The sequence below is a fragment of the Paroedura picta genome, chromosome 8, assembly GCF_049243985.1.
Source record: "Paroedura picta isolate Pp20150507F chromosome 8, Ppicta_v3.0, whole genome shotgun sequence".
In the NCBI taxonomy this organism is placed as follows: Eukaryota; Metazoa; Chordata; class Lepidosauria; order Squamata; family Gekkonidae; genus Paroedura; species Paroedura picta.
Window position 1 is genome coordinate 5,790,649 of NC_135376.1, and position 27,980 is coordinate 5,818,628.

Here is a 27,980-nt window from a genome sequence, read left to right on the forward strand (position 1 = left end):
TATAAAAAGATGTCATTGGAAAAATGAGTTGCAGTCCGTAAGAACATTCACTGCAGGAAGGACATCCAGCCCAAATTCTGGAAAGATATCAAGACAGAGAAAAGGGAGCAAGGATCATGTTGGGAGTGTTGATTGCCCTGCTGACGTGTCTCCTGATGCTTCACTTCCTGAGACAACGCTGGTCACAAACGTCCTACCCTCCTGGACCCCTTCGGCTCCCCATGATTGGAAGTATTTGGCGAATAGGGGTCAAGGTTCATAAAGATACTTACATCAAGGTATGTAAATCCATATGAATAATCATTGTAGTTAATTAAAGTCAGAACCCTTTTGAATCATTTTCTTATGAGACTCACACAGAGGATGGAGTAGATTTGTTCTCTCTTGCCCCAGAGGGATGGATCAGAACCAATGAGAGGAAATTGATGCAAAAGAAATTCCGTCTAAACACCCGGAAGATGTTTCTGGGAGTTAGAGCAGTTTCTAAGTGGAACAGGTTTCCTTGGGAAGCTGGAGGTTCTCCATCTTTGGAAATGTTTAAACAGAGTCTGGATAGCACATCTGACAGTGGGGCTGATTCTGTGAAGTTTCAAGGGGATGGCAGGTTACAGTGGATGAGCAATAGGTTTGTGAGTGTCCTATGTTGTGTGGGGGTTAGACTAGATGACCCAGGAGGACCCTTCCAACTCTATTATTTTATGATTCTACTAGAAACTAAGCCTGCTGTAGTGCGAATACAGCGGGTGCTAGGAAGGCATCGCGGGGCTGGACCCGAGGCCTGGTGTAGTGGTCCGGGTGGTTGCAGCCTACCTGGCTCTGTGGGGCGAGCGGCTCCGGTGTCAGCAGGTGCGCAGCGTCCCGGTGAGGTTGTGAGTGCGTCTGGGTGGGGTGGCTGGTCGCGGCGGCCTGTTGCGAGGGTGGGTCCACGGCTCCGTGAGGCCGCGGCGGGAGCCACCGGCGGCAGCGTGTCCCAACGTGCGAGGCGTTGCGGTTGCAGCTGGATTGACAAAGGGAGTGTTGCTGGCGGCGGGAAGTGGCGGCACGGGCTGCTCCCAGCCGCGCAGGCCGTTCCTGGCCATACAAGCCACTCCCGGCCATGCGGGCCAGTGGCGAGGTGGGCGATTGCTGGGTACGGCGGCAAGCGGCGGCGCTGTGATGGGCGCGTTCGGAAGGCCCTCCAGGGCACGGGAGCAGGCGGCAATCAGCGGCGGCAATGTAATGACGGCGGTGGCTGGCGGCATGGGGCCGAAGTGGGAGGGGGCAGATTGGGAGGCTTTCCATGGCTACGGCGTTCTGAGGGCGGTGGGAGAAGGCGGCGATTGATGTCGGCTCCCCCCAATGGGCAGGGTCCCTAGGGTGGGAAAGGAGCAGGGACGAAGATGGAGGAGTGGCGCTTTGCGTGGCTCCCCATTGGCAGCTTGGCCATGGATGGACACTTGGAGGGCCCAATCAGGAGCCGCTTTGCGGCTCCTGATTGGACCCCTCTGAGTTTTTATCCCGGACGGGTCCCGCCCTAACTCCTCCCCACCAGCACTTACAGCTTTATTTAGTCCGCGGCGCCCCACGCCGCGGGACAGTTAAAGATGATTCTCCTTAGCTAAATGGAAATCAGTAACCATGTTCAAGAGAAAAATGACTTCTAGTGTTAATTTGACACTTTAGTAACAAACGGTATGACAAATCTTTAAACATTATTGCGCTGCATTACAAAAGCAAAGGCAAAAAGTTAGTTTTAATTTAGCCCTATATTCAAGCCAATTTGGGCAATCTAACAGGACAGTACTAACCCCTCAAAGCTGTTGGAAACAAAATTTTCCTGCATAGTTAAAGAACAGAGAAGGACCCTTAATTGTTACTATATGTAACATGTAGTAACATGCTCTCAACCCATACCAATCTACATGCCCTTGGCCCATGTCACATGCCCTCGATCCGCACTAGTCTGGTTTCCATCCTGGCCATGGGGTGGAGACCACGCTGGTCACTCTGACGGATGATATCCAATGCCAGCTGGATCGAGGCGGGTCTGCCATTCTCGTGTTATTAGATCTGTTGGCCGCATTTGATGTGGTCAACCACGAGCTATTGTTTCACTGCCTTGCCAGGACCGGAATTAGGGGGACTGCGCTGCAATGGCTGGTCTCCTTCCTCCGGAACCGGACACAGACAGTGGCAGTGGGGGGATGAACTATCGGATCCCTGCGAGCTCCCTTGTGGGGTTCCGCAGGGGGAGTAACTCTCCCCCACGCTGTTCAACATCTACATGCGACCTCTGGCCCAGCCGGTTCAGGGTTATGGACTAGGATGTCACCAATATGGACGGCCGGATTCCCCCCCAGATACATTCACCAGTTTTTTGGAAGCAGTAGCTGGATGGCTCAGGCAGAGTCACCTGAAACTCAATCCCTCCAAGACGGAGGTCCTGTGGCTGGGAAGAAGGGGACAGGATCAGGAAGCACATCTCCCATGCCTGAGTGGTGTACAATTAACATCTACACCAGTAGTCAGGAATTTGGGAGTGACTTTTGATGCCTCCCTGTCTATGGAGGCTCAGGTCACAAAAGTAGTCCAGATGGCTTTTTTTCATCTTTGCCAGGCCAGGCTACTAGAATGCTACCTGTCCTTGGAACACCTAGCCACTGTGATCCATGCAACGGTCACTTCCAGACTAGACTACTGTAACTCGCTCTACACAGGCCTACCCTTGACTCTGATCCGGAAGTTACAGCTGGTACAAAATACGGCAGCTAGGGGCCTCACTAGGACACCTTGGAGGGCCCATATTCAGCCAGTACTCTGCCATCTCCATTGGTTATCAGTCTGTTTCCGGGTCAAGTTTAAGGTGTTGGTATTAACTTTAAGGCCATACACAGCTTGGGTCCTACTTACCTGTGGGACCGTTTGGTTGCTTATGCTCCCCGCAGGGCTCTCTGCTCTGCAGGTATGAATCTACTTACTGTCCCGGGCCCCTGGGATGTTCGCCTGGCTTCGACCAGGGCCAGGGTCTTTTTGGTCCTGTTGGAATGAGCTCCTGGAGGAGCTAAGGGCCCTGTCGGAACTACCATCTTTCCGCAGGGCCTGTAAGACGGAGCTCTTCCGCCAGGCATATGGTTGAGGCCAGAATGCCATCTTTTTATTGTAATAATGGGGTATTTATGGGGTTTTATGTGATTTTCTATTTTATTGTGAACTGCCATGAGCCCTTTTGGCGAACGGCGGTATATAAATCCAACTATAAATAAATAAATGTAGAGAAGAAAAGGCTAGAGTAGAATACAGCAGGCACATAATGAAGTCCCAAATGAATCAGAGCAGATTGTAGATCATCATTGTAAAAACTTCAGAAATCACACAAGATGAATTTAACAATCATGGAATGGCCAAATTGTTCTAAACAGACTCGGCCATGTAAAGTATCTCCTACTCATGATTCATTTTAAATGGGAACCAAATTAGTTGATTCCTAAAAATGAAAAAGATGAATGGCATGGTAACATGTAATAGAGAAGAGGAAGGAGCATTTTAAACCCCAAAGATTTAACAGTCACTTCTAATTAGTTATAAGTAGGAAAAATAAAAGAATACATCAGACTATTCACAACTCTGGTAAGGAGAAAGGTTTTCCCATGTCTCTTAAAGAATATCTTTAGGATATCTATAAGAACAAGACAACTCAAAATACAGAAACAAGCAGTTAACTAACATCATGCTGGTATAGATGTTTTGGAAAAAAGGAGCTCAGAACGGGACAAACTAGTTCCATACATCCCTACTAATTAACATATCTGTCACATAACTTGTGAACTAGGAATATGCAAAGAAAAAGAATTCGGCACTTTTCAGATTTGGTTTGAATCAATTTGGCAGAATCCAAATCCACTGAACCGCTACGGTGGGTGGGGGTCTGATGGAAGATCTCCATAGAATCACAGAATCATAGAATCATAGAGTTGGAAGGGGCCATACAGGCCATCTAGTCCAAGGCCCTGCTAAACGCAGGATTAGCCCTAAGCATCCTAAAGCATCCAAGAAAAGTGTGTATCCAACCTTTGCTTGAAGACTGCCAGTGAGGGTGAGCTCACCACCTCCTTAGGCAGCCTATTCCACTGCTGAACTACTCTGACTGTGAAAAACTTTTTCCTGATATCTAGCCTATATCGTTGTACTTGAAGTTTAAACCCATTACTGCGTGTCCTTTCCTCTGCAGCCAGCAGAAACAGCATCCTGCCCTCCTCCAAGTGACAATCTTTCAAATACTTAAAGAGGGCTATCATGTCCCCTCTCAACCTCCTTTTCTCCAGGCTGAACATTCCCAAGTCCCTCAACCTATCTTCATAGGGCTTGGTCCCTTGGCCCCAGATCATCTCTCCTCTGTACCCTTTCAATTTTATCGACGTCCTCCTTGACGTGAGGCCTCCAGAACTGCACACAGTACTCCAGGTGTGGTCTGACCAGTGCCGTATACAATGGGACTCTGACATCTTGTGATTTTGATGTGATGCCTCTGTTGATACAGCCCAAAATGGAATTTGCCTTTTTACCGCTGCATCACACTGCCTGCTCATGTTTAGTTTACAATCCACAAGTACCCCAAGGTCTCGTTCACACACAGTGCTACCTAGAAGCGTATCCCCCATCCAGAAGGCATGCTTTTCATTTTTCTGACTCAGATGCAGAACTTTACACTTATCTTTATTAAATTGCATCTTGTTCTCATTTGCCCATTTTTCCATTATGTTCAGATCTCGTTGAACTCTGTCTCTATCTTCCGGAGTATTTGCCAGTCCTCCCAATTTGGTGTCATCTGCAAACTTGATGAGTAGTCCCTCCACCCCTCATCTAGATCATTAATAAATATGTTAAAAAGTACCGGGCCGAGCACCGAGCCCTGAGGTACCCCGCTACTCACCTCTCTCCAGTCTGATGAAACACCATTGACAACAACTTTTTGAGTGCGGTTCTCTAACCAATTCCCTATCCACCTAACTATCTGAAAATCCAGATTGCAGTCCTTCAACTTATCCATCAGAACATCATGGGGAACCTTGTCAAAAGCTTTACTAAAATCCAAGTAAATGACATCAACCGAATTTCCCCGATCCAGCAAACCTGTTACTTGGTCAAAAAAGGAAACTAGGTTGGTCTGGCAGGACCTGTTGGAGACAAATCCATGCTGACTTCCTTGGATCACCAAATTGTCCTCCAGATGTTTGCAGATCACTCCCTTTAATATCTGCTCCATTATCTTCCCCACAACAGAGGTCAGACTCACTGGTCTGTAGTTTCCTGGATCATCCTTCCTCCCTTTTTTGAAGATCTGAATAACGTTTGCTCTTTTCCAGTCCTCTGGGACATCTCCAGTCCTTAAAGAGATTCCGAAGATGATGGACAAGGGCTGTGCAAGTTCTCTGGAAATTTCTTTGAGTACTCTCGGGTGCATTTCATCCGGCCCAGGGGCTTTGAACTCATCCAGTGCAGCTAAATGCCTCTCGACAACCTCTCTATCCATGTTAACCTGCCACCCAGACACTATCCTTTGGCTACGGCCATCTCTAGATGTGCCTAAACTCTTTGACCTGTGGGAAAAAACAGATGTAAAATAGGCACTAAGCCTTTCTGCTTTCTCTGCATCTTTCGTTAGAGTTTGTCCATCCGCACCCAACAGTGGGCCTATTGCCTCCTTTACTTTACGTTTGCTCCTCACATAACTGAAAAATCTTTTCTTGTTACAATGGGCTTCCCTGGCCAATCTTAGCTCACTCTCAGCTTTGGCCTTTCTGATGATTGATCTACAGTGCCTAGTAACCTGTAGGTACTCTTCTTTAGAGCTCTGTCCTTCCCTCCATTTCCTGAACATTTTCCTTTTCTTTCTTAGTTCCTCTTGAAGTTCTCTGTTCATCCAAATAGGCTTCTTAGAGCTCCTGCAGTGTTTTCTTCTTTCTGGGATAGTCATTGATTGAGCATGCAATAGCTCTTGTTTGAGTAGCGCCCACCCTTCACATACTCCCTTCCCTTCCAGCATTCTCGTCCATGGTATGACACTCATCATGTCTCCGAGTTTATTAAAGTTTGCCCTACGAAAATCCAACATCCACGTCTGGCTACAAGCTTCCTTGGCTCCCCATCTCAAAAGGAATTCTATGAGGACATAGTCACTTCCCCCTAGGGTCCCCACCTCCTTCACCTCATCCACCAACTCTTGCCTGTTGGTCAGTATTAAGTCCAGTATGGCTGAACCTCTTGTGGGTTCATCTACCATTTGATAAATGAAATTGTCAGCCAGGCAGGTCAGAAAGTTGCATGACTGAGGAGTTGCATGACTGAAAGTTGCATGACTGAGTTGCATGACCGTTCATGGCATGAATGGTCCACCATGCTTTGCAGTGGCAGTAGCAGCAGGGGGCATGGGGGTACCACCGCTCAATGGTGGAGTAGCAGCATGCTTCACAAAGCCAAACAATATGTTTGGTGTCCCTGCAGGCTGTTGGCTGCAGAGGAGAGGACACGCAGTAATGGGTTTAAACTTCAAGTACAACGATATAGGCTAGATATCAGGAAAAAGTTTTTCACAGTCAGAGTAGTTCAGCTGATCCTGCGTTGAGCAGGAGGTTGGACTAGATGGCCTGTATGGCCCCTTCCAACTCTCTGATTCTATGATTCTATGATTCTATGACACTGTAGAGGAGAGGAGCCTGTTCTTAAAAGACCCGGCCCTTCCCTTGTGCATGGGACTGCCCCAGCAGGCCTCTGATGCTGGCCATGGCAAAAAAGGGAATGTGGAAGAATCCGTGTTCCCTTACTGCGGGCCATCAGAGGCCCTGATTCGGGCCAGGGCCAGGGAATAGCCAGGATGTCGGCAATGTTATCTCCAGAGTTCTTATTAACCTGGAATGTCCCTTTCTAATCCGCTATGACATCTTCATATAAACAGGATTTAGCAGAACCAAGTTCCAATGTCCAATCTGCCAGGAAGATACGACGCAGGTGGGAGGGAAGTGGTGTGTAACACCTAAGCTTCAAGGAAGAAGAAAAGGTTAAAATGCAGTGAACAAATAAATCATCCCTTAATATAGCTGATTTGTCTTGGACAGCCTTTTGACCATGGAGAAACCTCCAAAATATCTTTCAGGCTTCGAGGAACCCAGGAAGTGGTGACATGACCTTCAGAGAAGTGGTCACAAAAGTTAGATACGGGAGCCAACCAATCAATCGCTCAATCTTTTTTTTTTTATAGAAAGTTTTTATTTTATTTTCCAGAGTTAAAGACAGTGAGATACATGCAATCTACATTGTTAATACAGAAAAGGAGAGCTATGCTCTTCATTTGATACACTTGGTTCCCCATTTTAATCCCTTTTGTAAATAGTTCAGGTAAGGGCCCCATTGTTCTTGAAAGGCCTCTTCTATTCTTCCGTTAACTATTAGTGTCAGTTTGGCTTTCTTGGCAAGATCAGCTAGTTTATTCACCCAGTCTTCTGTCGAGGGTAGTTCTTGCGTTTTCCATTTCTTGGCCAATTCTAGTTTTGCTGCCGTCGTCGCATAGAAGAAGAAGCTCTGTATGTGGGTTAGGAAGCACTGTGGAAAAACATTTTGGTTCCCCGTTTCAATCTTAAAAACCCTCTTCTCTCCATTTAAGATTATAAGACTGGCTACAATATTATGGACTTTTACCCAAAGCTTATAGACTTTTTTCACGTTTACACCACATTTAAAAAGAGAAGTTTACTTTGTTACCATCATTTCAACATTTGTTTGCATAGTTTCTGATATTTTTAACAATCATAAACAGTTTATACTTAACGTAGTCCTAGAGCCCTCCACATTTCCACTAGAGAAAGGGAAAAAGGGAAAAAAAATAATCCTGCTTAGTTGTACAGAAAGAAGAGAAACAAATATATATAAGTGTACATTGTTAATACCAAAAATAATAAAATGGAGTCTTCATTAATTAGTAGAATAAATTTTTCGTTAGTTATATTTACACCTCTTCAGTTAGGAACCTCCTTTTAGTTATGCTTTAAATTTAGGCTGAAAGTCACTACAGAGATATGTTAGATAATTCAAATTCAGCTATCATAGGAAATCTAAAACCCCACACTATAATGTAAGCCCATTCCATTAGGTGTCTCCTTTTAGTTATGCTTTGATTTTGGGCTGGTAGACACTGCAAAATTAGGTTTATTAATACAAATTCAGCTTACTTAGAAGATCTTAGACCCCAGATTAACTTCTTAACTAGTTATATTGCCTATATGGCTACATATAGGAGGTAAAAGAGGAAAAGAATTTCAACCACTGTGTTACATTTCCATTCCCCAAGCTTCTTAAGGGGGTCTCATTTCGAGGCTTATTACGTCTTGTGGCTCCCGTTGACTAATGTTCTGTCCTATTGGTCTTTGGCTGGGAAAGTACAGTTGTAGTCTTTCCCTCGGAGTATACATCGATAAATCTTGAAGCAGTTGTACCTCCTGGACTCCAATATCAGTACAGATGTTTTTCCATGAAGCTCCTTTCAATCGATTGCTTTCACCGCTGATCCATATGTCTTTTAATTGATTCTTGTGTATTGTTGCTTTGGAGTGGCTATATATCTTCTCAGGTAGGGTGTCCTTATCTGAGCTGCAAGACTCTGACATCCCCTTTTCCATCTCCATAATTTCAGATTCCTCTTCTGCTGGTAATTTTCCACCTTGTTTAGAGCTATCATCAGCCACTACTATTGGTTCATCATTCCTGTTAGAGACTTCTTCCTTAATGCCTTTAAACTCCATGAGCATATTTTTAAGTGAGCCATTTATAGATTCTTTCAGGTCTTGTGTTTGTTTCTCTAGAAGATATGCAAATTTTTTAAACGAAAACATGTTCCAGGTTTGGAATTTTGTTAGACTTAATCAATTATGCATATGTTGTTTCCAAAATATATTTGCAATTTTGCAAATAACCAGTAGAGGTCCTACAGAGTCCTAACGAAAGCAACAGTCTGTTTTGAATTAAAGGAATGTCTCTAAGGCTTAGTTCTCGCGAGATTTCATGGCTCTAATCTCTCTTATCTTCGAAGACAAAAACAGATGCAATAAGAACTGTTACTTATTAGTTTGAGTTAATTTAAGTCCTTCTTCTGCTTAGAAAAGAAAATTAGCCTGCCTCATAATGAGGTGGCATCAAGCAGAGCCAGAAACGGGGGGAAAAGTAAAGACGGAGAAGCGGGAAAACACTTGCATCTCTGCGTTGATTAATGACTCAATATCTTGGAATTTGGCAGTTTCACCCCCTCAGTGGTAATAAATAAATAGTCTTCCTGTCACTCTGGCTTGTTTGGATTAGTGAGAGCAACTCTCCACGCCGAGAGTTCATTCCAGGGAAGAGGGTGCCGGGGGAAGCCCCACTCACTGTTTGTAGGCTCGATCTGATGTCTGCCAGATGTTTTCACTCCGGAGTTGTGGTGAGTCGAAGGTCTTGCTGGGAGGTATCCAATTAGCTTTATAGATTAAAATAAGCTTTGTAGATTGCAGAGTTGAAAAAGGAGGAAAAGGAAAAAAGATTTTAAGATGGCGGACGGCGCTTGCTGGACCCTGTGCACACTGAGCTTACGTTCCAGTGGGAGATTAATTTCCCTGCGGAACAGAGAGGCCCCAGAGATTCACAAGGAATTCCTGAGAAGATTTATGGGTGGGTTAGCGTACCCAAAACCCGATTCTGTCAATCACAGCAGCGATTGACCCTCAGTGGAACAGGAGCTCGAAGTATTCGAGCTATCCAAGTGCCATGGCTCCGCCTTCTCCCAATCGCTCAATCTTTTAACCCTTCCATAGGAGAAAGAGAATAGGCCTGTAGAGCAATAGCAAAAGTGGGCTTCAGTGACTTCTAGTGATGTCAGCGGCCATCCAAAGATTGGGAAAGGACCATAAACCCCCTGAGGAGCTCTCTTGTAACCCCAGGTTGCCCCAGAACACTAGTTGGGAATCCCTAGTCTAGGATTTGACTTGGACAGCTGGAGGTTGACAGGGAAGAGAAAAGTAGAAAAGATGCTGACAATGCCCCTCAGAAAAGGGAGCAGAGAGCAGGTGGGGAAAAGCAGAAATCTGAGAGAAGGGAAATGAGCAGAGAGTATCACATGGTCAAGAGCTGAAGAGGTAAAGAAGAGTGTACTGCAACAGTCAAACAGTCAAATTAATTTAATGTTTTCTCTTGTCTCTTTCCTTGGAAATGGCAGCTGGCCAAAAAATATGGAAACATTTATGTGCTGTGGCTGGGGCCTATGCCTTATGTTGTACTGTCCGGATATGAAGCCGTGAAAGAAGGCCTGTTCAACCATTCAGATGCTTTTGCTGCGCGGCTTTTGACACCATTCCTGAAAACTATTGCAAAGGGACAGGGTAAGATGTTGGGAAGGGTTTTTAAAAAAATGGCTTAAGTGAAATATTATCCTTGTCCGCCCTGCAGTCACAAGATACATGGCGCAAGAGAGAGAAAAATCACTTTTAAATTCATCTGTCTGGTGAAAACTGCAAATGAATACATATTTCTTTTTGAGAAGCAAAGCCCTCATTAACTTCCGTCTTCCAGTAGTCAAAAATCTAGAGCTGGTACACACCATACAACCTACCCAATACAAGCCACCTTGACCATTTCCAATTCTTAAGGCCCCTGCAATCCCAACAGTTACCTTTTGGTGTCACTAGTGAGCACCCAGGTGAAGTTTAGCGGTTTGGCATCTTAAGAACAACCCCACAGGACCAACTTTATTTATCCATTTATAATTTAATGTATACCCCGCCCCTCTCAACTAGGTCATCCCAAGGCAGCTTATAATAAAAAAAATATACACAATAAAACCCATAAAACATTAAAATACAATCCATAAAACAGAATTACCAAAAACAGAAATCCACAGATGACTGCAAAAAACCCACGGTTACTCTCCAATTCAATCAATCAGCAGTTAGAATCTTCCAACATCTACCTTCCTTAACTCCACTAGGCTTACTGCACAAGATGTAATTTGCACCTCATTGGGTGGAACCCAAGTTGGTCACTCTGGGCATTCCCCCTGGCCTACACCAAATGCCTGGTAGATGATCTCCATCTTACAGGCCCTGTGAAACCTTGACAGCTCCATCAGGGCCCTCAGCTCTTCTGGGAGCTCATTCCACCAGGCTGGGAGGCCAGGCATATATCCAACTATATAAACTGATTCTATGATTCTATGATATCCTGGGGCCATGGGACCACCAGCAAATGCATACTCCCAGATCCCTGTTGGGGGGCATAAGCAGATAAGTTGTCTCTCATGTAAGCAGGACCCAGGCCCTGTATAGCCTTGAAGGTTAGAATTAAAACCCTGAACTTGATCCAGAATGAAACTGGTAGGCAGTGCAGTGGTTTTAGCACACAGGATGAATATCGACCCTACAAGATGTCCTAGTGAGGACCCTCGCAGGTGCGTTCTGTACCAATTGCGACCTCTATGTCGAGGACAAGTGAAGGCCCACATTGAGAGAGTTACAGAAGTCTAACCTGGAAGTGACTGTTCAATGGACCACTGTACCTAAGTGTTCCAAAGCCAGGTAGGGTGCTAGTAGCCATGCTTGGAATAGTTGGAAAAACACCATCTGGACTACATTTGCAGGTGTTAATTTTACCCCATCCAGGCATCGGAGATACACTGCCTGATCCTGTCCCTTTCTTCCCAACCACAGGACCTCTGTCTTGTAGGGGTTCAGTTTCAGATGACTCTGCCTAAGTGATCCAGTCACTGCTTCCAAACAGCTGGCAAATGTATCTGTGGGGGAGTCCATCCATCCATCCCACAGAAGGTAGAGCTTGGTGTCATCCACATATTGGTGACAACCCAGCCCAAAGCCTCTGGGCTAAAGGGCACATATAGATGTTGGAGAGTGTGGGGGAGAGTATCACCCCCTGCAGCATCCCACATGGAAGTGTTGAGGAGTTTCATAAATCATCCCCCACCGCAATGTTCTGCATCCAATTCTGGAGAAAGGAGATCAGTGATTGCAGCGCAGTCCCCCAAATCCTGGTCACAGCGAGGTGGTGGGCCATCAGCTTGTGGTTGACTACAACAAATGTAGCCGACAGGTCTAAAAGCATGAGGATGGCTGAACCACCCCAATCCAGATAGCACTGAATAGCATCTGTTAAGGAAACCAACACAGTCTCCACCCCATGTTCAGGACAGAAAACAGACTGGTATGGATCATGGGCTGAAGTTTCCTCCAAAAACACCAGAAGCTGCTCCACCGCAGCCCCCTCCACTACCTTACCCAGAATCACAAAATGCAAGACTGGGTGGTAATTGGTGGGGTCCCAGAAGAGGGTGTACCACTGCCTCCTTAAGCCCTTCAGGGAACTCCCAGTTGTTAGGGAGAGATTTACAATCTCCCTCAAAGGGCCTCCTATCCTCCTGTCATGCAATTTGAGCAACCAGGACAGACAGGGATCTAAGGGGCAAGTGGTCGCCTTCACCGACCCCAGCAGTTTGTCCATTTCAGTTAACCAGAGCCATATGAAGCTATCAGATGTCACCTCCAGTTTGTGAACTGTATCAATCATGACAGGAAGGTCTTGGCAGAGCAACAGGACTTTGCCCACAGAATGGCTCGCTAAAGCCTCTAAGTTGAAATCCAATTCCTAAAATTTTGACACAATTCCTTGAGGGTGCTGAAAGATCTAATAACTCTAAATAATTTTGCCAAGTGAGAGCCTGCGGATTCAATTTCTGCGATCACCTTTTGCCGCTTTCACAGCATTCTAATATGCATTCGTAAGTGTGTGATGAGATGTCCTTGTTGCCTCATCGTGAGTGTTTCTCCACACCCGCTCTAGCCATCTCACTTCCCTCTTCCTCTCTCGGAATTCCTGAGAATACCAAGAGGCCCATTTGAGACAAGGTCAAAGAAGGTGCTGAGGAAGAATGTTATCAATAGCAGCAGACAGGTGGGACTCCCAATCATCCACCATATCTGCCAACAGAATGACACAGGGCATTGGGTCATGAAGAGCATTCAGAAATCTCTCAAATTCCATAAGTATCTGTGGGCAGACTAAAATACTTCCATAACCCAAACATGGAAGGGGTGGTGTCCTTACTTTCAGCCTTCAGGGCATGGTGTTTTGGGGGAAGATGTTATTCACCACCAGATCCAACTCAACACATATGCCAAAGATTTGGTTTTGTACGCGGTGGTGTCCAAATTGGCCGACGCAGCCAGAGCCACACCATGGGGGGAGGTACAGGTACCAGTGTGTCAATTGGTGTACACATGCAGGTGTAGAGCTTGGCACCTGTATGTCTGCGCCAAGTTGCGCACTGGTGCCCGCGCCTCCCCTCCCCCCTCTGCAGCATGATGCTGGCTGTGTCTGCCTGGAACGGCCAATTCAGATGCGAACATGCAAAACCCTATTCGAGTGTATGGCAATCCTGGCAATAAACTGTGAGAACCCTACTGTCTCCATGGCAGACTCCAGACCCAGACCAGAATCCAGAGATTGTGCATCCACATGGACATTGAAGTCAGCCAAAACAAAAAGCCCAAGTGGCCTCCACCTCTAGGAGGGCTGACAGGAAATCCGGGGGTACAGTGGGTAAACGGTACACCACCCAGATAGCCATATTCTTGACCGATTCCCATACGAAGCCGACACATTCAACCCCTGGAATCGAAAGCACAGGGAGTGTCTGGAAGTGAACGGTCTCCAGGATGAGGATCGCCACCTCCCTTAGCATGGAGCCAGTAGTGGTGCAGGACCAAGAACCCAGGCAGGGCTAGATCTTTCAAGGTGACAGTAATGCCTTCCCTGACCCAAGTTTCAGTCACGCAAGCCAGGTTGGCCTCATGCCTTGCAAAATAGTCTTGCAAGGTTGAGGACTTCTCAACCTGGCACTGCAAAAGATTAGCACTGGGTCAACACTAGCCCTCACTCCTCCAGACCTGGGGAATGAATGGAGGTTTGAAAGCTTGCGTATGTATTGACAAGGTGGATGTTCATGGGAAACCCATGGATATGGCCTTCTTTGACCTGTGTACTTTACCAGCTTCCTGAATTGTAATTGAACCAATCACTTGCTGATTGCAATTCCAACAATACCCCTTCTCAAGCAGCAAGTCATTTCTCAAACTTAGTCATCTGTCACTGCTACATATTGTAACGCAAATGCCATAGTAAAGATTTTAGTAAAGCTTTTGATAAGGTTCCCCATGATGTTCTGATGGATAAACTGAAGGACTACAATCTGGATTTTCAGATAGTTAGGTGGATAGGGAATTGGTTAGAGAATCGCACTCAAAAAGTTGTTGTCAATGGTGTTTAATCAGACTGGAGGGAGGTGAGTAGCGGGGTACCTCAGGGCTCGGTGCTCAGTCCGGTACTGGAGCAGGGCAGGATGCTGTTCCCATTGGCTGCAGAGGAAAGGACATGCAGTAATGGGTTTAAACTACAACAATATAGGCCAGATATCAGGAAATAATAAATACATAATAATCTGACAATACAGTAGTCATAAGAAATGGAAACCATCGAGCTGGCTTGAATTGGGTAAATAATATTGTGAGTACCAGCCCCAGATTTTTGAGTCCTGGAAGATGGAAGTTAATGAGGGTGCTGCTTCTCAAAAACAAATATGTGTTTGTGTACAATACTGTCAAGTCACAGTATTGTGAGGACAGGGTCTTTGAAAGCAAATGAGAAGCAGAATTTATTTGCCATTCTCTTCCTCTACAGAGTCGTCCTTGAAGGTTTTTGTACTGACCATATTTAACTTCAAGCATCTTGTGAGGTCAGACTATACCATGCTGCCTTCTATTGGGACTTTTGGACTAGACCTGACCCTAAGTCCCTCCAGAAAAATAGAATCGCAGAGTTTTTGTAGAGTGTTTGTAGGTATTGGATACTTTTTTTGTGGACTAGGCACAGATCCAAACTCACAGCATGTTGAGGTGAAAAGGTATAATTTCTACTAAAAACATTACATGTGAATTTATATCATATTCATCTGCTTCAGTCTCCTTACTGAAGCACAAAAACTTAGTGAGTTGTTATAAAGAAACATGATGCAATTCCCTATGGCTGAGTTGTACTGCAGAACTACATGCCCACACATTGGTAGATGGAGAGAGCTAATGGAGGATACTTCCTCTCTGCAAACAGAAGAGTCTTTCTCTTCCTGAAGAAAGAGGAAGTGGGTGGTAGCCCCCCTTAAAGAAAGGGATCTCCCAGCCACGATGACTGGAAATTTCCAACCACTTGGCTTGCATTCCCTGTGATCCCAGCAGTGACCTTTAGGTGTCACTAGTGACCACATGACATAACAACAACCTTACAGGGTTGACTTCACCCAATTATTTGCTGAATATAATTACAACACCTTTGATTCCCAAAGTAAACATAGGACAGTTCTTCAGGGCCTGAAGAACAGAGTTGTTCTACCAGGCCTATGAGATTGTGGCCTCCCAAGGTCAATTACTGCAAATTATTGTACACTGCAAGGCAATGGCCCACCCACCAGAGGATAAATGATACAGCAGTTTTGAAATGAGCTTTGTCTGTGCATTTAGATCAATAAAATCAGAGTCCAGTAGCACCTTTAAGTCCAACAAAGAATTGTTCAAGGTGTGAGCTTTTGAGTGCAAGGACTCTTCGTCAGGCTAAGAACTGACCATCATAACAGTAGGAATATATAAGCAAAAGTTGGTCAGTTCTTAATCTGACGAAGAGTCCTTGCACTCAAAAGCTCACGCCTTGAATAAATCTTTGTTGGTCTTAAAGGAGCTACTGGACTCTGATTTTATTGTGCTACTTCAGACCAACACGGCTACTCATTTGAATCTGTCCATTTAGATATTATGAATGATTATGGTATTATTTATTGTTATTATACATATTGCTACCCACCCTGAGACGCCAGGGAAGGAAGGATTTTGAATAAAATTTTGTTTTTATTATTTGGTTGTTGTTATTGTTAAAGTTATACAAGCTAGCCAATATCAGACACATATCACTGAGCCAGACAGAGACTGATTCTGCATTACAATGCAGTTGTATAATTTCTAAACAAGGAGTAGATTTCCAGCAATTAGCCATACTGAAGCATTCCATGTTGTTCTCTAGGCTAGCGGTCCCCAACTTTCTTGTAGTCGGGGACTGCCTCCAAGGGTGGGAGAGAGCCAGCGGCCCGGCCACAGCAGCTGCACATAAACGCGCACGTGCAGTTGCTGCGCATGCGCGTTTTCGCCACTGCGCATGCGCAGAACAGCCGCACGTGCACGTTTTCGCCAGCAGGGGGCGCAAACACGCATGCACGATGGCTCCGCATGTGCGCGTTTGCGTCGCTGGCGTGCCAGCGGCCATGCCTGCCTCTTCCCCGCCTCTCGCTGTGGGGGGGAAGGCAGGCGCGGCCACTGGCGGCCCGGTACCATGGCCTTAACGACCCAGTACTGGGCCGCGGACCGGGGGTTGAAGACCCCTGCTCTAGGCCACTGATCCCCAACCTTTTTCCGGTTGAGAACCATCTCCGTGGATGGGGAAGAGCCGGCAGCCCAGGTGCTGCAGATGCGCAGCAGCTTTGCACAAATGCACATATGAAGAGCTGCTGCGCATGCACGTTTGCACCCACGGGGGCACAAATGGGCATGCACTGTAGCTCCACGCATGCGCATTTGCGTCTCCCGGTGTGCCAGCGGCCATGCCTGACTCTTCCCCCTCCTGCAGCGAGAGGCTAGCCGGACTGCAAGCTTCTCACTGTGGCGGGGGGGGGGAAGAGGCAGGTGTGGCCACCGGCAGCCTGGTACCAAGGCTTTCGCGGCCTGGTACTGGCCCGCATACTGGGGGTTGACGACCCCCGCTCTAGGCTGTCAAACTTAACTTGAAAGCAGTAATTTCTCATTGCTTCTTCCTGGCTTTAGGTATTATATTTTCAAATGGCCACACCTGGAAGCAGCAGAGGAAGTTTGGGGTAACCACCATGCGAAAGCTGGGAATAGGGAAGAAAGGCATGGAGCACCAAATACAAGAGGAAGCCCATCAGCTGGTTGAGATCTTTGCACGTGCAAAAGGTATGTGATGTCAGGAAGCTGGGCTAGCCAACAGTCTACCAACACAAACATACCAGCCCCAATTTCGCCTCTGATGTTTGAGGTCCCACGGAGCCACACTTGTGAGTGCCTGGCAATCCTCCTTCCACATCAGCTAACTTCATCAGAAAGCCAGTTTACTGATGTGATTAAGAATAGTAGCCTCTAATCTGGAGGACCAGGTTTGAATCCCTTCTCCTCCTCCATAGGTAGCCAGCTGGGTTACTTTGGGCCAGTCAGTTTCCTCAGAGCTCTCTCAGCCCCACCTACCCACAGGATGTGGGGAGAGGAATGTACAGAACTTTGCTTCTGAACCATATTCTGCATGATCATACAACTTCTGGGGTTTCTCAAAGCCTAAAAAAATGTTTCAGGGGTTTCTCAATGGTAAAAAAGTTGAGAAATTCTGGCACAGACCCTCACATAGACCCCGGCCATCTTGGACATGCTGTTGTAAAATGAGCACCTGGGGAAGGACAGCAGTTGGCAAGCAGCTATTCCTCCAGAGGTGCACAAGGCAAGTGAGCTGTCCCCATAGTGACCAGGAGCTGGCCAGCAGGAGAAACAGGCCTTTGATTTGGGAAGGGAACATTCCCTGCAGGCCATTCCTTGCAAAGGTCATGTGGTGGGTTACCCATGACCGTAGGAAAAGCCTTGGAGGACAGAGTGGAAGCGGGCATACAGACTGAGCCACACGAAGACTGGCTCAAGCATGCGAAAAACTATTCACATTGCAAAAGTGAGGATTTCTGGAGGTCTTAAGGAACAAATGGAATCCAAGAAGACATCTCAGAATGACCTTTATTAAAACCTTTTGGGGTTGGGTGTGAGGGGATCGTTGTCTATGTTGTATAATGTGGGAAATACTCTGGTATATTCTTTTAATGTTTTCTGAAAGGTAAACCACTCTTAAGATTGCAAACCTCACTTCCTTTTACCTTGCACCACTACAATGTCCACTCTGAATGTACACAAAGAAGGGGAAATATTTTGAAACCAATTTTATTTGCAGGTCAGCCATTTGACCCCGCAATGCCCATTTTTAATTCCATCTCCAATGTGATCTGTGCGGTTGTTTTTGGACACCGGTTTCCAGTCGAAGATAAAGAATTCATCAAGTTGATGGGAGATGTTTATGGTTTGCTTACATTTCTATGTAGCATCTCGCAATTTGTAAGTCATTTTCTTTTATTTTCCTAGTACGGCATCTCCTAGATTTCCTTTCCTGACATCTTTATTTTTTGAAAAAGGTTCTATCAGTATGAGAAGACTTTCAATTTGATAATGAAGAACAGAAAAACAGACATCCTTCTTTTGTCATATTGATTTCCGTATAGACTAGGTGATATATCTTGTGTAAATGTATGGTCTTATTTTACCCATACGGGCCATGCAGAACCAGTGAGAAACATAGTCTATCTGAACAACGTTGTAGAATGGAAGTAAACAATTCTACTTATAGAGAAAGTATAAGAGTAAATTTACATGCAGCATAATGACAATGGTTAACACATTCCAGAGAAAATTAGGAAAAACAGCTGTTTGAATTTGTGTTCACTTGAGATTGACTTGCACAGGAAACATTTTGTGTACAATAAAGTGTCCACATCTTTCCCCAATACAATAAAACCAAAAGATTTGAGGACGACTCACTGCCTACGTGATTGGCTGTCCGTAGGTGTAGGCTTCCAATAGAGAGTGTCCACTTTCCCATGGATAGCCAATGGCGAGTCTGCCCTGCTCCCAGACACCTCCTCCTTCTTCCAGGTGGAAGAAGAGCTGGTTCTCTATGCTGGCCCACCTCCATAAGGTATGCCTGCCACAGAGTGGGGGCTGGGAGGGGGGGGAGAGGCTGGGCCACAGGCCAGCCCTGGGAAGCCCAGTGCAGCCTGTATGGCCACACACCCATGATCCTGTGGGCGGGGCCAGAAAGGATGACTGCTGGCCAAATGAGGCCCATGGTTGCCTGTAGATGCATCTCCGTGATCCAACCAACTCCAGAGCAGCTGTGGTATGCCTGGAAATTGTCACTCACCAGTCCTATGGGACGCTGGATGGTCTGGGAAAGCCAATCTGCAGCCCCTTATGCCTGGACCTGCATAACAGGCCCTGCAAAGGGTGCTCTCTGGCCCCATGGGGCCCACAGCAGCCTATTAGTCCTACTTCGTGACCAAGCCCAGGGATCACAGAAAGCCCTGGAAAGGCCCCTTGCTGGCCTTACAAGGCTCAAAGCAGCCTGTAGAGGCCCCACTGTGGCCCATCTGATTTCAGGGGGTGCAGAAGGCCCTGGAAAGCCCCCCCCCCTTCCAGCCCTACGGGTCCCATGGACACCTGTAGAGGAATCTCCATGGACCATCCCACTTTGGGAGGTTGTCAAAGGTCCAGAGTGCCCTTGGGGCACTCATCTGTGTATCCTAACAAGTGGGGGGACGGGGAATCTTCCTTCCTTTCTCTCTCACTCTTTCCCCATCTCTTTCTCTATCCCTTCCTTCATTCCCTTCCTTTTCTTTGTTTTTTTTTGTTTCTTCTTTAATCCCCCTTCCTTCCTTCCTTCCTTCCTTCCTTCCTTCCTTCCTTCCTTCCTTCCTTCCTTCCTTCCTTCCTTCCTTCCTTCCTTCCTTCCTTCCTTCCTTCCTTCCTTTCCCCATGGTTCCTTCTTCTTTTTCTTCCTATCCCTCTACTTCTATTACTTTCTCTCTTTTTCTCTCTTTTTCTCTTCCTTCCTACCTTCCCTCCTTCCTTTTTCTGTCTTCCTCCCTTTTTATCTCCCCCCTTCCCCCTCTTCCTTTTCCTTCCTTCCATCTTTCCTTCCTGTCTCTCTTCCTTCATCCCCCTTCCTTGCATTCTTTCATTTTCCCTTCCTTTCTTCTTTCCTGCCTTCATAGCAGGAGGCTGTTCTGTTGGCCGAGTTTAAATATGAACGAGAAGCTCCAGGCTGCTTAAAAGAGTCAAATAATTTATTAAGAACAACTATGTCTAGAAAGAGGAGAGATGAGTGTTTCCTAACTATCTCACTGTTGTCTGTTCAGAAGGGGGAAGGGTGCTCAATGGAGCAGGAAGTCTCCAGATGAGCCAATTAGGACGTAGGAGGAGAGTATTCGAAATACTAAATTGCCATCTGCTCTGACACCCCCTACAGGACTCTCTCTGTATTCTGCTCAATCATGCAGACTGCAGATTTTGCAGTTTTTAACTTGTCTAAACCTTACTGCCCAGCAGGTTCTTCCTTTGGTCTCACATTACACTCACTGAGTGAAAAATTAATTTCCATACTTGAACCCCCCCGTGCAGATTTGAGACCCCCAGCAGTGGTTTTATAGACTGAGCCAGCTGATAGTACTGATAGGATTTTGCTTCCATCTTCCTTCTAGATCTATGAACTTTTGCCAGAGATCATGAAACACCTCCCGGGGCCCCACAGGAAGGCCTTAGCAAGTGTAGAGGCTGTGCTTTCGTTTGCAAGGAAGGAGATAGAAAAGCATAAGGAGTACCAAGCTGTCCATGAGCCGCAAGATTTCATTGATTTCTATCTAAATCAGATGAAGAAAGTAAGTAGTCACCTTCTACATGAAATCAGATCCACTCAATAAAAAAGAAAATGATGACACCACATGCAAATGGCATTATTTGAAAACTGTATGGCTCTTTCACTGCGTGAGCTTCAGGTTTAGAAAACTGAATGGAGACCTCTCCAGCTCAGAAACTTTGTGCCACTTCTGTATCAGACAGGTGTGGTTTGGTATTGGTGGAATGAGAAGGGATTGATCTGAACAGCCAGCGTTTTCCAAGTATCCCTGTGGATGATCCCCAGCACAGCCAGTAAACCCCCACCCCCCAAAAAAAAGGGCCCCACAAGTTAGCCCTTCCCTATCAGTTCCAGATGAAACAGGAAATTCCAGCATGTGGTAGAGGCTACTTGTTCTTGCAGAGAAGAAGCAGTTCGTATAACTTCAGGGTGCAGTTCCCCACAGTCACCACCAGATGGCACTAGCAGGTAACTCTAGGAGTGCCATGTTGCACGTCCGGCGGCTTCACCGGATAGCTTCTGAAGGGAGATACTATTAAGTTGCAGATTTCCTCCCAAAGGGGAGCTGCTCCTCCTTGGATGACAAAATTGATTGCATCCATTAATCAGACTCATGGCATTCATAGGTTTCTTGTAGAATGTGGCTCTAGGTGTGATGGCAACCTATCTGATCCTCCCTCAGGCCATTTTGTGGACTCTTCTCTCCATGGCTTCAGAGTCAAAATGGTTATTGCTTGTTGAAAACGCCATCTCATTTTCTTTCCATCGACACAGAGCGAGAATGATCCCAACTCTACTTACAATGAAGAGAATCTGTCTCATTGTATTGTTGACCTCTTCATCGCAGGAACAGAAACTTCAGCCTTGACACTGCAATGGGGACTGCTCCTCATGGCAAATCACCCAAACATCCAAGGTAAGAAGGACTTCTGTATTGACTTGAAGAAAGGCCACCTTTATGGCCCACGGTTGTAATTCTTTTAAGCTTCCATACCGAGCAGCTAATTAACAACACAAGTTTCAAGGATTACCCCAGCACGTACCTGCAAAGGAAAGCAGAGTGGAAAATAGAAGACAGTAAACAAGAATCCCTAGGATTCTAAGTAAATATCATTGTGAAGAACGTGAGCATCTGGATGGTGTACCATTCACCCATGGCTACCCCCAGATGCCCTGCTGGGCCTGCTGGAGGAGGTGGCTGCTTGGCCATTGCAGTTCCCCAGATTGTTGATCCTGTAAAACTTTGATGTCTATGCGGACTCACTGTCCGCAGGTCCTGGCCTGTACCTGGTGTTGACCATGGAGATGCTGGGGTTCTCACAGATTTTTGCTGGTCCCATTCATCAGGCCAGCCACTCCCTTGATTTGGTCTTTGGTGCAGGGGTAGAGGTAGAACTGGTGGCAAATAACATCATTCCATGGTCTGACCACCATGCTCTGAAGGATAGACTCAGGACACCAACCCCTCCATGCTTGGGAGATGGAATAATCTTAGTCCACCCACAGAGACTTATGGAATCTGATGGATTCCTGAATGCTCTGCGGGACCTGATGCCCTCCAACATCTCGTTAGACTGGTTGGCTGCCATTGACAATATTGCTCCTGAGCACCCTCCCTGCCCTCCCCTCAAATAAGCTCCTTGGTTTTCCTCGGAGCTTTCGGAGAGAAAGACGGAGGTTAAATGGCAAGAGAGAGAGTGGCAGAAGACTTGTGATGAAGCAGCAAGGACATCTCATTGCACGCGTATGAGGGCATACGGGATGGTGGTGAAAGTGGCAAAATGAGAGTATATTATTGCGGAAAGGGCATCCACTAGCTCTTGACCTGCACAATTGTTTAGGGTACTTCAGACTCTTACCGCCCTTGAAGAAGGGCACCCAAATAGTAGTGAATTGGAATTCTGCTGAGAGGCTTTAGATATATTGTCGTTCCGCCACAACCTTACAGCCACGGTTGATACATATTGTGAAATGGAGGCTCTGTGGCCATCGAGGGGGATTAGTTTTGATCCAAAGTGGACAAATCTCTATCCAAAGTGGACAAATTGCTGGGATCAGTTAGGGCGACCACCTGCCCCCTTGATTCCTGTCCGTCGTGGTTGCTCAAATCAGATGACCGGAGAATAGGTGTTCCTCTGAGAGAGATTGTCAACCTCTCCCTTACATCAGGAGAGTTTCCTCAGAAGCCCAAGGTGACAGTGGTTCATCCTCTTCTGAAGAAACCATAGCTGGATCCGCTGGATCTCCTTCAAGGAGATCTGTGGTCAGTGTCATTTGCCTCCTTTTGTCCCTAATTTACTGGAGGGAAGTCTACCTGGCCTCGACCCTGGCCAGTGCTTCTTCAGTCCTGGCACCAACCTGGTGGAATCAGTTCCAGCTTTTAGTCCTGTAGGGCCTGTAAGATGGAGCTCTTTGCCAGATCTTTGGTTGAGGCCTAGCTGGTTAAGATCTTGTCTTCCCCCACTTGAGAAATTTAGATCAGCGTAGCTCCCCTGGCCCACACATATGGTGTCATCCATCTGTTTGTGCAGGGGGATAGGTCGCAGCTGGTTGAAATTGGCAATGTTTTGAGGGCGTGGTGGGATACCAGTTAAATCATAAATAAAAAACTTCTTGCTAGCAGGATAAAGAAACTCCTTGACCTATTTCCCTTGCTCTTCTAAGGGCCTGGCTCTTCCTGGATGCAGTTCCCTGGGAGGCTCCAGCCTTCTGGAATTCCCAAGAGATCTGAGCAATTCTGAAGCTGCTGCCCCCACGTCCCAGCTGTGACTTGTGCCCTCATTTCCCCACCATGCTGGTCATCAGGCAGTGGCCTGTTAAAGGGCCAGTCCCTCTCAAGCAATGGAGCAGAAGGCCATGTGAACATGTGATGCATGTTGGGTCATTAGAGCCCAGTAGAATCAGGGAACCTGGTGGTGGCCCAAATTCCCCATCCATACCTAGAATCTAAATAAAACATATATATGAATTCTATTCAGTGTTTTCATCCTGATGTTTTGCAATCCTTGTTGAAACATGTTCAAACTTTCATCCCCTACCACCCATTCACTTCCTTTCATTCTATTTTGGATCAGATAAAAACAGTTAAGTATCTATTTCATTCTTTGCACAAGCTGTGAACTATCTATACAACAGACTCAAATGACCCATTTATTGTATTCTACTTATGGAAAGGCCATTTGTCACGGGGACCAATTTGGGTGGAAAGACTCCAGTTCTTTTAATTTTTATGTTTCTTTTCATAGCAAATTCTATATGTGCTGCTTTGGGACCCAAGACTATACCTCAATTTATACTCCAATATTTTGAACATGTGATATTTAATAGTTTCACTGGTTCATCAATGAGGTTCAGAAGAATGTAGTACCCATAATAAAGATTTGTCATTGTTTTCCTCAGAGAAAGTCCACAATGAGATCGACGATGTTTTGGGCTCCTCTCAAGAATTCCACTACCAAGATCAGAAGAAACTGCCCTACACGAAGGCTGTGATACATGAGATCATGCGTTTCCAATATATCTTATTACCAGGAGGCCCCAGACAAAGTACAAAAGATGTGAACATGCGTGGTTTCTTTATTCCAAAGGTACAAGATATTCTTCTGGTTGCACTTTTGGATTCTAAGACTGATATATTTGAAATATTTATCTGTGACAACACCTGATTTATCCGGCTCCATCTGTGCTGATCATTCCTGAAATTCAAGTTGGAATGTCTTGTTTTCTTAGCTTCTCTGTCCATACATCTAAGTTTAGGTTGTTCTTCCTGGTTCCACCTTGAGGCAATTAGGATTTTACCTGCAGTTGTTGCACATGAGAAGATTGCTCTAGGAAGCAGACTGAATAAAGACTCAGACTGAATAAGGAATCCAATAAATAAATCAGGGTATATTGTGTTTTAACGTTATGGTGGTTGACTGGTGGTACAGGACTTCATAAGATTGCTCTAATTTCTTTAGAGTAGGGGTCAAGCAATTACTGGCGACCCTGGGACACAACAACTACTAGCATTGGGACAATGACTGGGAAAGAGCAATGTCCTTGTTTGTATGCATCCTGAAGCAACTGTTTCATTCTTCCAGGGAGCCATTATTATTTCAGATCTACGATCTGTTCTTCTTGATCCTACACATTGGGAAACGCCAGAAGAGTTCAACCCAAATCATTTTTTGGACGAGGATGGAAATTTTGTGGAGAGAGAAGCGTTTCTTCCTTTTGGTGCAGGTAAATGCAAAATGTGGATGTGGTGGAACAGGCCCTCTTTTGCTTTGCAAGCCCTATTCTGCCTTGCCCACCCCCTTTTCTGTCTGGTTGCCACTTCCTGGAGGAGGTATAAAGGTATATCTCAGGGTAACTGCCAGCACCACCTGGTTGTTGTACAGGGCTGCCTGCTTTGAGCATCAGCTACCCCTCCCAGTTCTGAAGTCTCAGTTCCATGCCTCCCACAGCCCAGCACAGAAGCAACATGGAGACAATTTACTGCAGGGTACATCCCTCCAGATGAGTAGCTGCTTTCCAATTTCTTTCCCATGACCCTGGGCTTTTCATTCGCTCTCAACTACTGTTTCCAAGATCTGAGTGCACAACATTGATCAAGGAACCACTGACAGCTTCAAATTTATAAAGTTGTATTAAAGGAAAAATATTTAAAGGCATACTTGTAGCACAGCATAGAGTTCAGCAAAAGAGTCAAGAGAAATTGGGTTAAACTCATTCTTTTTGTCTCTATTTGAAAATAAACCCTACCTGATATAAAAAATAGTATGCCCTCCTTTCTTAAGAGATTACAAATTCTTAGTGGATATTCAACCATTCACCAAGCAGCCACATGGTCCAAGATGGCTGCTCACCTCTTATCAAACCACATCATCCTCCTTCTTTGATGGTCAGTAGGCGAATGAGACCCTCCAGCTCTGGACAACTATTTCCAATGTGTAAGTGTATAACGTTGATTAGGGAACCACTGACAGCTTCAAATTTTAAAGGAATAATATTTAAAGGCATTCTTTTAGCACAGCATAGAGTTCAGCAAAAGTCAAGAGAAATAGGGTAAAACGCAATCCTTCTGTCCCACTGTGAAAAATAACCCTATCTGATATAAAAAATAGTTTACACTCCTTTCTTAAGAGATGACAAATTCTTAGTGGATAATCACCCATTCACCTGGCAGCCACATGGTCCAAGATGGCTGCTCACCTTTTATCAAACCACCGCAGCCAAAAGAAACCCTCCAGGGGCTTCAATCACCTTCTGGGCTTTCTGGGAAGAAGAAACTCTTCTCCCCTTTCAGATTCTGCCTACAGGAAGCGGAAACAGCTTGGACAACTCCTTTGTTTCCTGGCTTGATCAATTAGCATTGGAAGAAAGCTGAGCAAGTGATTAATGTCACCCTCCCTCTCTCACCGCAGGTCAGAGGAAAACAAACTCTGTCCTTTTGAAATAGCCTAGAAAGGGGAGGGGGGTAGCATTTCACCACACCTGTTGATAGCTGTTCACAGGATTCTCTGAAGGTTTAAATTTAGGAATATTTTCTTCTAGCACAGAATGTTCTTAGTAATCACTAAATTACCAAAACTTTATGACAAATATTAGTATGACATTTGGTTAGAAAACACCTGAAAATTAAATTCGTCATTTTTTTGTCTTTTTTTTTTGTTTATTTAATATTTATACCACCCTCCTGATGGACCCCCTCAGTGCAATGTACAATACCGTATATGAATATAAAATAACTAAAGAATTAAAATTGAATTAAAACAGCAATGGCCTTCAGTTTAAAATATCTGGGCCAGCAGCCCCATTTCTTGAACCCTTACCATCATGCTCAAATCAGAATTTTGTCTGGATCTCCCCAAATTGATGGTAGATGGTAAACAAATGGGTAGGTGGGGCATATCATCGGCCCAACCTACCTAGACACAGGACCTCTGCCTTTGAAGGGCTGAGTTTCAGATGAATCTGCTTGAGCCATTCGATGACTGATTCCAGACTTCTGGCAAGATATTCTTGGAGTGTATCTGGGTGGCTCTCTATCAGGAGATGGAACTGGGTGTTATCTTCATATTCATCACGCCAAAGCTCAAATCTCCAGATCACCTGGGGAAGAGGGCACATAAGGTTGCTAAACAAGGTTGGGGAGAGAATTACAGTTTGTGGCATCCCACAGTGGAGGTGACATCGCAGAGCCTGTATCTCTACAACAGCAACCCTCTAGCCACAGCCCTGGAGGAAGATCAGCCACTGATGGGTTCTCCCCTATAATCTGGCCTTGGTGAGGTGGTGAGCCAGAAACTCAAGGTCAAATGCTGCCAGGAATTCCAAAACCATGAGCAGCACCAACCCTCCCCAGTCCAGCTGTATCCTTGGAAATACCGGACAGCAGTAAAGAGTCAGAGAACTAATAAAATCCACCTGGAAAGATTTCTCAAAGTATTGAGGTCCTGAAGCTATTAAAATGTAGCTGTCTGGCCAATGTTAACCCACTGCAGATTGTAGTATTGTGACTATGCTTCTTGAAAGCAAAGAGTATGCTGAATTTCAGTCCAATTTGAGCTCTGTTTTTGCCATAATATGATTTTAGAGGCTATAAATCCATACAGGAGATAGGGATGTGTATTAAAAGGGATGGGAGTTTGGGCCATTCATCCTGCTAGGCCAACTCTATCATCCACCAAATTTTCCAGGATCCCTGGAATTTTTCACCTAGTTTCCTCCCACCCCCCTCCCCAAGCCCCTGCTGTTACATGCATTATGACATACTTAAAGGACTTGAAGAATGATTTGATAGCCAGATACTGGGTACAATGAGACTTCTCCCAGGGACAATCAATGGACTGCAGTTCAGTGTAGTCCTACTCTTGTGTTGGTTCTCTTGACTTTTGTTGGACAGGGGGGCAGAAGAACAGGAAGTAAACAGCTTGGCAATGACCTGCATTCTGGAGCATTTACTGTTGCAGCAACAGAAGTTGCTGAGGATCGACTTTTGAAGAGAGAAGTCTTGGCCATCAGCTCATGCTATTTTAATGAAGTCCAAGCCTGATGTTCACCGAAGTGAAGAATGAATAGGTCGCTCAGGTGAATAGGTTGCTCACTTGTTGCCTTCCTTTGTTTCCTTTTCAGGGGCCCGTGTCTGTCTGGGAGAGCAGCTGGCAAGGGTTGAGATCTTCATCTTCTTTGCCAACCTACTGAGGGCATTCACTTTTCAGCTGCCAGAAGGAGTGAAAGAACTCAACACAGATCCTATTGTTAGGTTAACATTAGCTCCCCGCCCATATAAGCTCTGTGCTGTTCCCCGCAACAGTTCATCATAAACAATATAAATTGGAATGGCTCATTTCTCCTTCAGTTCTTGCTTCATCCTTAACTCG

The 27,980-nt window shown here is 45.7% G+C and overlaps 1 protein-coding gene across 1 annotated transcript; it reads left to right on the forward strand.

The window, feature by feature from the left end:
* LOC143842891 (cytochrome P450 2J5-like) lies at nt 1-27,923 on the forward strand. Its single transcript, XM_077348196.1, has 9 exons — nt 1-278; nt 10,214-10,376; nt 16,920-17,069; nt 18,100-18,260; nt 20,459-20,635; nt 21,388-21,529; nt 24,013-24,200; nt 24,696-24,837; nt 27,733-27,923. Exons 1-9 carry the CDS (start codon nt 117-119, stop codon nt 27,921-27,923), a joined length of 1,476 nt encoding a protein of 491 aa, XP_077204311.1. The 5' UTR covers nt 1-116.
* Nucleotides 27,924-27,980: the final 57 nt, after the last annotated feature.

What these genes read in the sequence shown, in the direction of transcription:
- LOC143842891 (XM_077348196.1), top strand. Translation starts at nt 117, where the DNA reads ATGTTGGGAGTGTTGATTGCCCTGCTGACGTGTCTCCTGATGCTTCAC. An exon ending in GATCTTTGCACGTGCAAAAG is followed by an intron (nt 17,070 to 18,099) that starts GTATGTGATGTC and finishes TTTTATTTGCAG; the next exon opens with GTCAGCCATTTGACCCCGCA. An exon ending in GTTTCTTCCTTTTGGTGCAG is followed by an intron (nt 24,838 to 27,732) that starts GTAAATGCAAAA and finishes TTTCCTTTTCAG; the next exon opens with GGGCCCGTGTCTGTCTGGGA.